We start from the raw sequence: 15,429 nt of genomic DNA, 5'->3' as shown, positions 1-15,429 counted from the left end.
GTGACATCAGCGGGAGCGAGAATACGGCAACGCAGGCGCAGTGGTTTTCAGACTTTAAAGTCTGAAATTCCAAAAGTGAAACAGAGGCGGGGCCAGAGCATCGGTGAGTGGCTGCGTGGGCACAGGATGTCTGCGGGGGACCGTTAGAAGCTCCAGGTAAGTTCAACTCATTTTCCCCTGACCCCCCTACAGTATCCCTTTAACTCTTGTTTAGTTTTGTATATTGAATTAAATAGGTCTAACGACCTCCACCTCCCCATTTATGAGTATTCTACCTTGAATAGGGTTTAATCCATAATGATTATAGCCCAACCTAGCTCAATTGTTTAAGTTAAAATGACTCACACAGACTTCGGCTCCCTGCACTTTGCATTGTTAAGACCTCACCAGATGTGTCGGTAACTTGTTAAAGAGAATCTGTACTCTAAAATTCTTACAATAAAAAGCATACCATTCTATTCATTATGTTCTCTTGTGCCCCTCTGTGCTGTTTCTGCCACTCCTGCTGCAATCCTGGCTTGTAATTGCCAGTTTTAGGCAGTGTTTACAAACAAAAAAGACATAGCTGCTAACCAGAATGTGATAGGCTGAGAGGAGCTCAATCTCTGACTCACACAGAGCCTGGAGGGGGCTTGGAGAGGGTGTGTATAGCTTCTGCCTATAACAGCAGACAGCACATTCCTGCCTGAGCCTGACAAAGCTGCCAGAGGAAAGATTAGATTATATAACAGAGATAATACAGCCAGGAAAGGCTGCAGTAAGACAGACCACATTAGAACAGGTATAGGAACTTATAGGATAGAAGAAATGAGGCTGAAAATTTCGTTAGAGTCTCTATAAGACCTCACCAGAGGTATCTGTAATTATCGTCTGGCTTACCGCTTGTTGAAGGCTTTATGAATTAACATTTGCTGACAATTTACTGACATGTGTTGGAGGTAACTACACCCAAGCCGGTAATTTTCCTCACTGCTCAGTAATTTCAGTTTTACATGCGGTAACAGCCTTTATGAATTGACACTTTGCTAAGTGCTCGGGAAAGTCTGCCGTTTTCAGCATTACTGCATGCGGTAATGCATTATGAATTGAGGCCAAAGTGTACCAGAGCTCAAAAAAGTAAAAAGATGTATACATACCTGGGGCTTCCTCCAGCCCCATACGCTTGGATCGCTCCCATGCCGCTGTCCTCCGCTTCCCGCAGCAATGGGAACAGAATACTGTCACTTCTGTCAGTCGGCTCCAGTCTCCACAGCAGAAGTGGACTGGAGCCAACTGACAGAAGTGACGGAACTCTGTTCCCATAGCTGCGGGAAGCGGAGGACAGCAGCGTGGGATCGATCCGAGCGGATGAGGCTGGAGGAAGCCCCAGGTATGTATAAATCTTTTTTGAGTCCCTTTAAGCCTAGTTGGTCTAACCCCTTTTTTGGTGACCTTACATCCCTTTGATTAGCTTAGCTGCCTGTCTTCTAGAACAGATGAAATATCTTTCCTATTGTGTGGGGCTCAAAACTGTATCCCATACTCCAAATGTCACTTTCGCAAATTACTTATATATTCTGAGTAGTATACTAGCATCTCACGATTTTATCTATCATTTTAGGCATCCACCACCACATGGATTCAATAACTTGTCAGCTATATTTATCCCTACATTGTTACATCACTATTGTTTATTATCACTGCAATGTCCCTTTGTAACACTGTTTAAAGGATACTAGAGCTGAATAAACCTACAGAAACAGTTGGGTGGGAGGGGGAGCAGGCATATACTATCACCTGTCCTGATGCCCACCGCTCCACTCATTCTGCTTCCCGTAGCTTACCTAAAAGCCCCCTGGGATCCTCTTCCGGGTCGCTGGAGTCGGGCTTTACTGCACAGGTGCTGGCCAGGCTGCACGCATCGTACAGCGCGCACCCGTGACTGGGAGCACTCAGTGCATGTGTAGGACATCACTATGTCATGTGCATGACGTCATGCGCAGTGCACTCTCGGCCAGTGGCACAGGCTGTAGGATGCGCACAGCCAGCAAGCGCCTGCGCAGTAAAGCCCGACTCCGGCACCCCTGAAGAGGATCCCAGCAGGCTTTTAGTTAAGAAACAGGGGACGGAGAGGAAAACGGGGTAAAGATAGCCATCAGGACAGGCAACAGTATATGCCTGCTCCCCCCCCCCCCCGTTTCACTAGGTTTATTCAGCACTGGTATCCTTCAAGGTTGTAAAGACTCCCCCATCTATTATCCAGAGCTGGGTAATATGTTAGTACTTGATAAATAAAAAGTTAATAAAATAATAAAGCTCCAGTTCACTATAGGCTCTCTTGTCTTCCTTCCAGGCCACTCTGTTCTCCTGCACTCTGCTTCGGTAAAGTCCGCAACTAGCCCAATCGAGGACTACTACGCATGTGCGGCCATGTGTGTCCTTGGTCGCCTTCTCGTAACCATTCTGTGCCTGTGCAGCTACAAACCTTAACCAACTGCACAGGCGCAGAATGCTCCCAACCACAAGAACACAAGCAAAGACACATGTGGCCAGGGCCATGCATGTGCAGTAGTCACCAACAACCGGTGCTGACTGTGGGAAAATGAAGCGGCCTTGGAGGACAGAGGAAGCCCACGGCTGGCAGAGGGCTGGAGGAAGCCCCAGGTAAGTTTAAATGCTTGCACATGTTCCATCTCAGGTTTCCTTTAAAAGGGAAAATACATTCCGACTCCAAATGGCAGTCAGAAAATCCCTGTGTCAACTCTGCCTGAAATTACCTAATCATATCCATGGATGTCCTTCAATGCAAGGAAAGCATCCAAGTCTTCTTTAAATGCAGATATAGAGTTTACCATAACTACTTCCTGAGGTAAATGCTAAATAAGTCCAGTTAGTCCAACATTTCTTGGTAAGCGAGACCCTCCATCCTTCTGGTTAATTTAGTTGCTCATCTTTCTCTAGCAGGTCAATGTCCTTTATATTTACGGTTTTATGCATCCCAGAATTTTATTTGCTTTAGCTTCTGCTGCTTGGCTTTGTATATGGTTAAATGGAAGATTCTATTAGTGTAGTATGTTAAAATAATATACAGTATTTTTAGTGCTTAGAACGATACTAACAAGCAAGGCAAACACTGAGGCAACCACTGGTTAGGCAGGTGGGGAGAATAGACCTGACCCCACTCAGTTTAAGAAGTCGCTCTCTGCAGACAAAATATTGGGGATTGTGCCTTTGCTCAAATACCTAGTGTTTTTGACCATTCCTCTGTACAGAACTGTTCCAGTTCAGCGATATTCTTGAGGCTGAAGATCACATTTGATGGTCAATTTGTGCTGAAAGCCATATAATTCCAAAGGGTTCACATACTTTTTATTGCTACTGTATATAAGTAGATAAATACTTGATCTACTTACATAACAGATGTAATGTACACATTTTAATTTCAGTGAATTTTATATAGTAATTGAAGAGAATTCAATTCCTGGCAGTCTCCTCTTTTCCCCACAGACTGAAGCCAAATCCTGATGTCATTTCCTCCCTTACTTTTCTCCTCCAATCTGCACTGTCATCTCCAGCTTTCTTTCTAAACATGTGTGAGCACAGGATCATGTTTCAGCTCAGCCTGTCACACTGAACTGCTCTCATCCAATTACTGAGGTCAAGAAATGTGGGAGGGGTGATGACAAGCTTCACTCTCTCACTGTCTTCAGCGATGGCGAGAGAATAGAGTCTGGCTGATTGAGATAAAATAATTAAGCAGAGACATTTCTGAATAGATTGGAGTGCTTGTAAAGCAGGGTGAGATTCCTAGCAGCATTGTAAACACAAACGCAGTTCAGTGTTTAAAGAGAACCAGAGATGAAGCACCCGCATGTATTTTATTACATTTATCAGTAGGAACATGACAGTAAACACCTACCCTGCTTTTAGTTTCAATCTTCTCTGCTAAAATCTGCCTGTTATCAGCTGTGATAAGAATCCCCGACTGAGCATTCAGTCTAGGCTTAATCTGGAATCATTATAGCTGAGTCAGTCTTCTGTAAAGTCTTTTCAAGCCCGCCCCCTCCTGGCTCAGCTTTCCTGCTTTGGATACTCAGAGCTCTGATGACTGGGAGGAGCTGCTCCTGCCAAGAAAGAAGCTCAAACAGACAAGTGTGGCTGTGTGATCTGTGTGCACTGACTGTGCAGTCATTATCTATGCAGTTTCATTCCTATGAGAGACACTTCCTACAGGCAGCTGCACAGCATACCAGAATAATGAAAGCACACTGATGAAAGGCTGCAGTAGCAGCCCTGCTTGTCTATAGTTTCATAGAACAGCTCATAAACTGGAAGCAGAATGGGTATGAGCCGGCGGCCATATTGGATTTTTCCTAGGCACACCAGAGCGACAAAATTATCAGGTAGAGCATTTATTATTTACAAGCTATCGACTGATATGTTTATTTTGTGTGAAACATTCATCTCTGGTTCCCTTTAAATGGAATTTGATTTTGTGGCCGACAATTCCACTTTAGGGGATCCATGAGGCCGGCAAACGGAATAAAAACATTTACCTTGTTATCCGTTCCCCTGTTCTCCTTGGTTTTCTTGTAAAGGGCTCTGTAACATGCCATGACCCAGCTGGTCGGGTCTTTTGAATTTAATGTAGAAAAACTCACACCTGCGCAGTAAGGGCTCTTCTATAGCCTGATCCCTGTGCAGTTTGTCCTGTGCGCGTCATTGGCTGCACTCCCGACGGCTCGTGCGGTCACATCACTAAGTGGACCCCAACTGATGGGCTAATACCGTAAGAGATTACAGACTATAGGAGCAGCTGGAAGGACGGTGAGGGAGGCAATGAAGTCCATGGAGCTGGAAGGAGCCCCAAATAATTATCAATTCTTTACCTCCCTTCATCTCAGGTTCACTTTTTTTTTTTTTTTTTTTAAAGCAATCCAACAACTCCATAATATACAAGTAACCATCAATGTTGATCAGCCTCTAACTTGTAGGATACATAAAAAACATCTGGGACTGTTACTATAAATACTGAAGCAATGTGTGTTTATGACAGACTGAGAAATGTTCTTCTTGAACCACACTTTTCCCGATTCAACCTCGTCAGTTAATTTAAGCAGTGCCAAAATGTTTGAGGACCTCAGCCTTTGAGGTCTGGAGTTTGACATCCAAGTTTTAAACCAGGGCTGTGGAGTCAGTACAAAAATCTTCCGACCCCTCAGTTTATGAAACCACTAATTCCAACTCCAGGTACCCATAACTGCTCCGACTCCACAGCCCTTGCAGGGCTATGGATTGGGGACAAAATTCACCCGACTTCTCAGTTTATGGAATCACTCACTAACTTCCAGTACCTAAAAATTACTCCATCTCCATAGCCCTGTTTTAAACAATAGCAGTTGCCTGGCATCCTGCTAACCTATTTTTGGTTGCAGTAGTATCCAGGGCTGTGGAGTCAGTCCAAAAATCATCAGACCCCAACTCCAACTCCTCAGTTTATGAAACCACCCACTCCAACTACGACTCCAAGTACCCAAAATGGCTCAGACTCCAACTCCTTAGTCTAATACTTACCAGGGCTGTGGATTTTGTACAAAAATCATCAGACACCTCAGTTTATGAAACCATTGACTCCAACTCCAGGTACCCAAAATTGATCTGACTCCACATCCCTGGTAGTATCTGGATTACACTTGAAACAAGCATGTAGCTAATCCAGTCAGAGCACCTGATCTGCATGCTTGTTTAGGGTGTATGGCTTAAACGTAATGGGGGCAGAGGATCAGCATGACAGCCAAGCAACTCATATTTTTTAAAAGGAAATAAAGAGGGCAGCCTTCATACCCCCCTCAATTCAGGAGTCCTTTAATGCTTGATGAGACTCTTACCTTATTGACTTGAGTAACAACAGCATCTACTACCTCCCCCTTAAATGGTCGGAAGACAATGGCCTTGTACTTGACAGGATAAAGCACAAAGCCTCTACCAGGCTGAATCACACCAGCGCCAATGTTATCAATTGTAGTAACAGCAATCACAAAACCGTACCTGGAAGAAAGTAGTGAAAAATTGTACATAAATTAATAGTTGCATGTTCTAACACCTGCTGATGCCCCTAGATTATATTATGCATACAATACCAACATTTCCCCCAAAATGTTCTTGTCCAAATTAGCTGGCAAAAAGAGAAATGTACAAAGACTGCCAGAGATTAGCATTCAATCTCTCAGGCAATAGTTCTGGGTCAGGTGCTATATACACGCCTATATTACCCACCCCAAAAATATACAGATAAGTTAAGATTCCCTGTCAAAACTGGCCATAGACTATGATAGGGATTATATTCTAAGTGCTTCTGAAGGACAGTTCATAACATGGCTATATAGCAAAGCATCTGTACAGGACTCGTTCCCCACATGATCAAAACTGAGCCTAACAGGCGTCTCTAATTGAAGGTTTGTATGCACCTTAAAGTGTACGTGAGAGAAGGCGAATTGGAAAAAAAAATTATACATACCTGGGGCTTCCTCCAGCCTGATCACTCCCTTGCCACCATCCTAAGCTGCCTGCAGCCTCCGAAACTGACCCCGGTAAGTCGTCCAGTCCGGTTGTGTGCGCTTCCCAATCGCGCTACCATAGCCGGGAGCATTCTGCACCTGCATAGTTCTACTGCGCTCACGCAGAACGCTCCAGCCATGGGAGTGCAATGGAGGCATGCATATGGTCCAAAGGACTTTCCGGGGAAATTTACGGAGGACAGCGGCAAGGGAGTGATCAAGTCAGAGGGGGCTGGAGGAAGTCCCAGGTATGTATACATTTTTTTATTTCGCCCCATCTCAGGTTCGCTATAAGTGATCTGTCAATATATTTCAACCACATACACCTTACATCATACTGTGCATATGACTATAAACTGAAATACCTGTTCAAAAAAGGCTCCTATAATACTCACAGATGTTGATAAGATTGATTAGAAAGTCCAAAAATTACTACCTAGGTCCACTATCTGGGTGGCCAGCATTAGGATGCATCCAGTCACACCATTCTGTTAGTTGGGTACACTTACTTGCCAGTACATGTCCCCTCCACCTCAGTAAACAATTTCTGCTTGACTGTATTGAGAAGGTTTGGTCCAAAATATCTGGGGTGCAGAAGAATCTCATGTTCAAGTGAAATCTATGGGAAATTATGGGATTAATAATACATGTCTGCCAAAAGAAAACTGCACTCACAATTCTGTACATACATTAAAGAAATTTGTAGTAGTTACAGAGGCGCCAGCAGAATAAAAGTTAGTAGTCTATTACAACCAAATAAAACATTGGGGGACCAGGGTGGATCCATCTCCCCAATATATATGACACAACCACCATATATGGTATCCAGAAAAATATATATTTAATCAGTACTCCACATAAAATTATGCAACGCGTTTCGTGGGTCCCAAGCCCGTTTCTTCAGGCAAATACAAGAGCAGACTTAACTGCAATACAAACAAACAATAGCACAAAAAATAATAATAAAATTACAGCTAAGAATGTATACACTGCATCATCACATTAACACAAACACATCAAAAGCTATTTAAAGAGACTCTGTAACTTCAAAAAGATCCCCTGGGGGGTACTCACCTCGGGTGGGGGAAGCCTCCGGATCCTAATGAAGCTTCCCACGCCGTCCTCCGTCCCACGGGGGTCTCGCTGCAGCCCTTTGAACAGCCGGCGACAGACCCGACTGTAATTTCAATATTTACCTTTGCTGGCTCCAGCGGGGGCGCTGTGGCTGATTTTGGCTCGGAAATAGACGTAAATACCCGATCTCCGTCGGGTCCGCTCTACTGCGCAGGCGCCGGAGATTTGCCCCTGCGCAGTACAGCGGACCCGACGGCGATCGGGTATTTCCACCTACTTCGGAGCCGACAGCCGTCAGAGCGCCTGCGCAGGAGCCAGGAAGGTAAATATTACGTCACGGCTGTACGGAGGGCTGCCGTGAGACCCCCGAGGGACGGAGGACGGCGTGGGAAGCCTCATTAGGATCCTGAGGCTTCCCCCACCCGAGGTGAGTACCCCCCAGGGGACGTTTTGCCGTTACAGTTCCTCTTTAATATTGGTTCCCCATTGGTGTAAGAACTCTATGTATGTACATATATGTGCACATGCACCTGCACGACCACACATACACCCATATACATATGACATATCTGTGCATACGCTTAGGTTAATTCAATTCAATTCCTACGTAAATGATTCAATACAATTCCTATGTAAATGCATATCTGTGCATACGCTCAGGTTAATTCAATTCAATTCCTGTGTAAACTAATTCAATTCAATTCCTACGTAAATGCTTATCTGTGCATACGCCTAGGTTAATTCAATTCCTATGTAAATGGATTAAATTCAATTCCTATGTAAATGCATATCTGTGCATACGCTTAGGTTAATTCAATTCCTGTGTAAACAAATTCAATTCCTATGTAAATGCTTATCTGTGCATACGCCTAGGTTAATTCAATTCGATTCCTATGTAAATGGATTCAATTCAATTCCTATGTAAATGAATAACTGTGCATACGCTTAGGTTAATTTAATTCAGTTCCTATGTAAATGAATTCAATTCAATCCCTATGTAAATGAATGAATACCCATCCCATAGCAGCCCAGGCATATTAATTAATTAGATGACAACCACATTGTTGAACAACCACATTGTGATTTTCCAAAAAGCAGATGTCTGCGTTAATCTTCCGCATTTATGTGTGGCCTATTCATGTTTAAAACCTGCCACAGCAGGTATGTCAACACTATTAACCTCCTTGCCGGTTATCCCGAGCTCAGCTCGGGGTAACCTGCGCAGGAGGATTTCTCAGGCCCCGCTGGGCCGATTTGCATATTTTTTTTTTCCTACACGCAGCTAGCACTTTGCGTGTAGGAAGCCCTGCAGAAAATCCTGTTCTGAACAGGATTTCCTGCTTACGCTGATCGCCAAAGGCGATCGGAGTGGGTGGGGGGATGCCGCCGCTCAGCGGCTATCATGTCGGCGGGAATTAGACCGGCAAGGAGGTTAACCATAATGGGTGGCTAGGCAGAAAAATATTTTTCACTAACAGACCACAAGATAATGCAATGCCCCCGTTTAAGGTGCTTAGTTAGTATACAATTTTTCAATGTTCTATACGGTATGCTGTTCATTCCAGCCAAAACATAAGTGTTCATAGGTGCAGGGGTACAGAAAATAGTTTACACTTACCTCTGAGGTTGTGCAGATAGGTGCAGCGCTTCTGTATCGGGCGGACGCTACGCCTGCTATGGATATACTCTCCCCTCTCCCAGGCACTTGTGAGCCGGGGGTTGCGTAATTGAGGGGGCGTGGTCGGGACGGAGTGACACTGCACAGGGCGTCCTGCCTGTCATTCTCAGTTATTGGCTGTATCTAAAGGACGCTACCTAAGTCGGGCGTGGTCTCAGCGAAAGGGTTCATATGTCTATTGGCTTGCACATGGGAAAGGAATGCAGGGAGGAAATGAGTCATGTGTGGGCACGCTCCTCTAATCCCCATGTTTACTGTGGGCATAGTCATGTTTAGAGAGTGCTCCAATTGTGAATAAAAAAAGAAAAGAAAAACAAAACAAACAAACAAAAAAACACAGCAAGAGATACACTACATTTTAGCCTATGAGTTTAGGAAATACAAAGACAGGAAACCTAGCAAAAAGAAAAGGACAGAGAGGAAAAACTGTCTAATATTACAAGGAATATATTATCAGCAATTACATCAATTGTTCTTCTGTGACGTGTCGGCTCTATATACAAACATTACACATGCTTTTGGCTTAGAAGTCATACAATATTACTTACAATCTGATACAGATATGCCTTCAATACAAAAAACCTTTATTACACAATGTGTGGAATTCATTTTAACTCATAATTATTTTTCATTTTTGGATACTATCTATCATCAGTTAGGAGGCACAGCAATGGGCAGCAGCTTTGCACCAAGCTATGCTAACTTGGCAATGTCCCTACTTGAGACCATATACATATTCATTAAGAACACATTCCGTGAACATATTGTACTATATAGGCGCTATATACAGTGATGTGAAAAACTATTTGCCCCCTTCCTGATTTCTTATTCTTTTGCATGTTTGTCACACTTAAATGTTTCTGCTCATCAAAAACCGTTAACTATTAGTCAAATATAACATAATTGAACACAAAATGCAGTTTTAAATGATGGTTTTTATTATTTAGTGAGAAAAAAAACTCAAAACCTACACGGCCCTGTGTGAAAAAGAAAATGCCCCCTGAACCTAATAACTGGTTGGGCCACCCTTAGCAGCAATAACTGCAATCAAGCGTTTGCGATAACTTGCAACGAGTCTTTTACAGCGCTCTGGAGGAATTTTGGCCCACTCATCTTTGCAGAATTGTTGTAATTCAGCTTTGAGGGTTTTCTAGCATGAACCGCCTTTTTAAGGTCATGCCACAACATCTCAATAGGATTCAGGTCAGGACTTTGACTAGGCCACTCCAAAGTCTTCATTTTGTTTTTCTTCAGCCATTCAGAGGTGGATTTGCTGGTGTGTTTTGGGTCATTGTCCTGCTGCAGCACCAAAGATCGCTTCACAGCCCAGCAAGAAACTAATACAGAATGCTAGACAAGGCAAAACACCCTCAAGAAACATCTACAGAACGCACAACTTCCCAAAGAGAATCTGAAACAGTAAGATTTATAACAAGATACAGTGCCCAACATATAGCCATTAAAGACATTTTAACAAACAGATGGGATATCCTACAACAGGATCCATACTTACGCGGATGCATCCCAAAGAAACCTATCATGATGTATAGGAGAGCACCGAATCTCCGTGGTCTATTAGCCCCTAGTAAACTCAAGGACAATATTCATATACCACACAAACCAGCGGGTTCATATACATGTCAAAAAAATAAATGTTTAGCGTGCAACTTTATAGTTCATACTAATCACATTACAGCCTATAACAACAATATCACTTATCCCATTAATAAACACATAAATTGCGACACCAGTTTCGTAATCTACGTTGCCTCTTGTTCATGCCAACTACAATATGTAGGCCGTACCAGCCAACAATGGCGTGATAGAATTGGACAGCACAAACGCAATATTATTAAAGGCCTCCCCACCCATAGTCTATCACGACATTTTGACATATTCCACAATCCAGACCCAACTACAGTATCCTTCACAGCAATAGAGGCCATCAATCCAATAGGAACAAATGCAATCCAAACATTAAAAAACAAGGAAATGTTTTGGATTCAGACCCTGAAAACATTAGTACTGACCGGTCTAAACGAACAACTTGAGGAGACTTTTTAGCCACACATCACATATGACTGAGCGACATTATAATAATAATAACAACAACAACAACAACCACCTTTTCTCTAGTCTTGATTTCATTTTTTTTTACTTCCCCCATACAGCAAGGTGACCACTCCATATAGTCGCTCTTTTTTAATGGTTCTTAACCATATGGTATTTTTTAAAAAAAGGGAAAATGTATCAAAAAATTTTATCATTGTACTTTTTACTAGTGTCCGGAAAAATAATACATTAACGGATAAAAAAAAAAACTCCTTTTTGTATAAATCGATTATATTTCTATTGTATAATGTTTAAATCCCCAAATGTATAGCATTTTACTATTCATACAATTTTATGAGCCCGCTTAGATAATGAATGGTGATACATTCTATGGACATATTGATATCATTACAATCCAGCAGGGGGAGCATGATCCCTCTTACAAGAACAATTGATGTAATTGCTGATAATATATTCCTTGTAATATTAGATAGTTTTTCCTCTCTGTCCTTTTCTTTTTGCTAGGTTTCCTGCCTTTGTATTTCCTAAACTCCTAGGCTAAAAGGTAGTGTCTCTCGTTGTGTTTTTTTCTTTATTGTTCACAATTGGAGCGCTCTCTAAGCATGAATATGCCCACAGTAAACATGGGGATTAGAGGAGCGTGCCCACACATGACTCATGTCCTCTATGCCCACAGTAAGCATGGTGACTAGAGGAGCATGCCCACACGACTCATTTCCTCCCTGCATTCCTTTCCCCTGTGCGAGCCAATAGACATCTGAACCCTTTCGCTGAGACCACGCACGACTCAGGTAGCGTCCTTAGATACAGCCAATAACTGAGAATGACAGGCAGGGCGCCCTGTGCAGTGTCGCTCCGCCCCGACCACGCCCCCTCAATTACGCAACCCCCGGCTCACAATTGCCGGGGGTATAGCAGGCGTAGCGTCCGCCTGATACAGAGGCGCTGCACCTATCTGCACAACCTCTGAGGTAAGTGTAAACTAGTTTCCTGGACCAAACATGGTGGCATACTCATGGGTATAGGCTCCGCCCTCAAACCCTGATAGGACAGTTCACTAATAAATCTTTTGAACCCGCCCCCTCCAGCCATTCTTTTTTTCTGTCCTCGAACGGACATGTTCGCTAATGTTTTTTTCTTTTATTTTTGTTTTATTCTATATTCTTTTTCATTATTTCCTTTTATTTTTTGTGGGTACCTGTGCAGGGGGATTGCCGGTTCAGCCTCTCCCGCATGTCGTAACGCTCAGGTCCTTAAATAGGACATACGGGCGTCCTCTCTCCCCACATGTGAGCTGGGATGTTTTCCCTCACTAATCATGCCGCGCTGCTTTCAGCTGGCCAGACGCAGGAGATCATCGAGTAAAGTCTCGTGCATCGCGAGATTTCGCGCAGGAGTGCTGATTGGCTGAGGAAGACGCAACGGGTGGAGTGACGTCACCAGGAAGTGAAGAGAGCGGTGGAGGACGCGGTTTGCCGGCTCGTGTAGCGGTGGGTGGCGTTCTTAGCACTGGGACCACTTTGCTTGGCGGCCATGCGGTGGAGCTTGCGAATAGGAGGGAGCAGTGTGCCTGGAGTCTATTACTTGCGAAAGTCTCTTCTGGACCAGGTATTTGATCTGCAAGGTGCCAGCGCCAGCATGCACCTATGATGTTTATATGTGTTCTAAAATAGCCTATGCTTTATTTCTCTTAAATAGAGATGGAGGCCTGTGGGCAAGTGGTGGAGATTGAGGAGGTGGTTGAAGACAGGTAACCGGTTGCTAAATGCAGCCTTTCTCTGATCTTGTCACCTAGGGTGTAGTTGCTTTCATTTTTACACCTCCCTTGCACAGGGTCCCCTTTTTATCTTGTACTTAAAAGAGTGCTGTCTTTCCCTTCTTACTGAAGCGGATATTTTTTGAGTGGAACATATCCTATTTATGTCTCCACAGTCCAGGTGAAGGAGGAAGTGCTTAGACGGAAGGTCAGCGGTCTTCTTCTTCTCACAAGAGGGATTCCCGTCCAAAGTCTAAAGAAAAGAGGGACAAGTCTGCATCAAAGAGACGATCTTCAAGAGACTTATTATAGAAGTCGTTCCCGTAGCAGAAGTCCTAGGGGACATTATGGTGACTGTCATGATATAGCAGCTAGTTATAAAACAGTAGTATATTTTCATTTTCCTGTCTGCTGTGTATGTATGTGTGGTCACCTGGCTTTGGGAGAAGCTGTACTTGTCTGTATGACAATGTGGAATACATTTACCCTCAGTTCCTCTGAGGGTGCACCTTTTTATTTGATAAAAATCGGCCCAGCAGGGCCTGAGCGGCAGCCTCTGGCGGTAATGGACGAGCTGAGCTCGTCCATACCGCCAGGCTGGTTAATAAGTTTGACTTCTGCTGTACTAAGCTAACACTCATAGCCTAAAGGAGACTGAAGTGTAACTGTGTATAAGTCCATGCCTAATTGTATGATTGAGCAACACTACCGTATAAGATTGTAATTGCATTGTGTGTATGGGGCACTTCTGCGCTCGACAGCAGAGTGGGAAGTCTCGGGAGTGGCTAACAGTATCGTTCGGAACAACTGTTAGTGGCTTTGCTTCACTATAGTGTAAGATTGCAATTGTGCGTGTGTGGGGCGTTTGTGATACGTTAGCCTAAAGCACGCAGCTGACCCAACGTACGAAAACGCCAGTGCGAGTAGCTCGACATCAGAGTGAGGATTGGGTCTAGTGGTGGCAGTGAGAAGTGTTTGAGGGGTCCCAGCCTTGTTTTTAGCTTGAATAAAACTGCTCCCCGCTTGATCTGGTCAAACCCGCAGTCGGGAACCGTATATGCAGGGTGCCGCGGGGCCGGTTCTTGACAGTGACTCATCAAGAAGGCGATCTCACAGACGCCAGTCCAGAAGATCCAGGTCCAGATCTGCCCATAAGCAGGACAGAAGGAGAAGTTACCCATCTTACTATTCATACAGACGTTATCCTGAAAGGGACTATTATGATTACAGGGCCTCAAGGGGGTCTCGTAGGGCCTGGTCTATTTCCCCTGATTCTGATGGGGTTACTCCCTTTCAAAAGGCCTGTACAAGACCAGTGTTGGTCCTGTGCTAGACCAGCCTTACCAGAAAAGAAAGTGTGAGGCATGTTTTCTGGAGCTTGGCCGGGAGAAGGATCTGATAAATCAGCAAGTGCTAGCATTTATTCAGTAAGCCGTACAGGAGACTCTTCAGAATATGACTTCCCAGCTACCGGGAATTTCTTCAGCTCCTCAGGCTCCGGTGGCCGATCCAACTTCCCAAGCAGATGCACCACCTATAGGCTTTGACTTTGCTTTGGTTCCAGCTTTTCTAACAGCCATAAAGTCGGCAATAGAATGGCAAGAAGAACGGCACTTCACAAGAGCCAGACAAATACTATCCGCACTTGGATCAGAAGCCGCAAGTTTTTCCTTTAAGTTTTTCCTTTTATAAAGGACGTGGTGTTAAATGAACGGTGTAAGGTGAAACAGAAGCCATCCTTAAATAACAGATTTACGCAGCTACATCCATTAAGTCAGGAGGACTTGAGCTTATTTGACTCGGCCCCAGTTGTAGACGCTTCTGTTATGCGTCTGGCTAAACATGTCACTCTCCCAATGGAGAATGCAATAGCTTTCAAAGATCCGCTAGAGAGGAAGATGGACACAGATATTAAAAAGGCCTTCTTGGCAGCAGGAGCAGCCTGTTGGCCTGCCGTAGCTCTGACTTCTCTAGCGACGGCTACCAAAGTATGGGTAGAGAACATTGAAACTGCATTAAACAATGGTACAGACAAACAAGAGATAATTAAGGCTCTGGATGAGTTAAAGCTAATTGGAGACTTCATGGGAGAGGCTGCTATTGATGTGATCAGGTCATCGGCTAGAGCAATGTTATGGAACATCACTACAAAGAGAGCTTTATGGTTAAGACCATGGTCAGCAGATCAAGCCTCAAAATCCAATTGGTACAAGATTCCCTTTGACGGAACTCATCTCTTTGGGCCTCAGATGGACACCGCCATATCCAAAGTGACAGGGAGAAAATCTGGATTAACCCAGCAAGATAGCAGA

General features: G+C 44.0%; 1 protein-coding gene across 1 annotated transcript in view; it reads right to left on the bottom strand.

The window, feature by feature from the left end:
- Window positions 1-15,429, bottom strand: part of POLR2G (RNA polymerase II subunit G) — an 81,489-nt gene that overhangs the window by 48,361 nt on the left and 17,699 nt on the right. The window contains exons 2-3 of the mRNA XM_068259721.1: window positions 7,046-7,155; window positions 5,868-6,027 (exon numbers count right to left, since the gene is read on the bottom strand). Of these exons, the coding sequence (XP_068115822.1) occupies window positions 5,868-6,027; window positions 7,046-7,155 (270 nt within the window). The remainder of the gene's footprint in view (window positions 1-5,867; window positions 6,028-7,045; window positions 7,156-15,429) is intronic.

Source organism: Hyperolius riggenbachi, chromosome 11 (genome assembly GCF_040937935.1).
Source record: "Hyperolius riggenbachi isolate aHypRig1 chromosome 11, aHypRig1.pri, whole genome shotgun sequence".
NCBI lineage: Eukaryota > Metazoa > Chordata > Amphibia > Anura > Hyperoliidae > Hyperolius > Hyperolius riggenbachi.
This window is presented reverse-complemented; position numbering and strand designations above follow the sequence as displayed.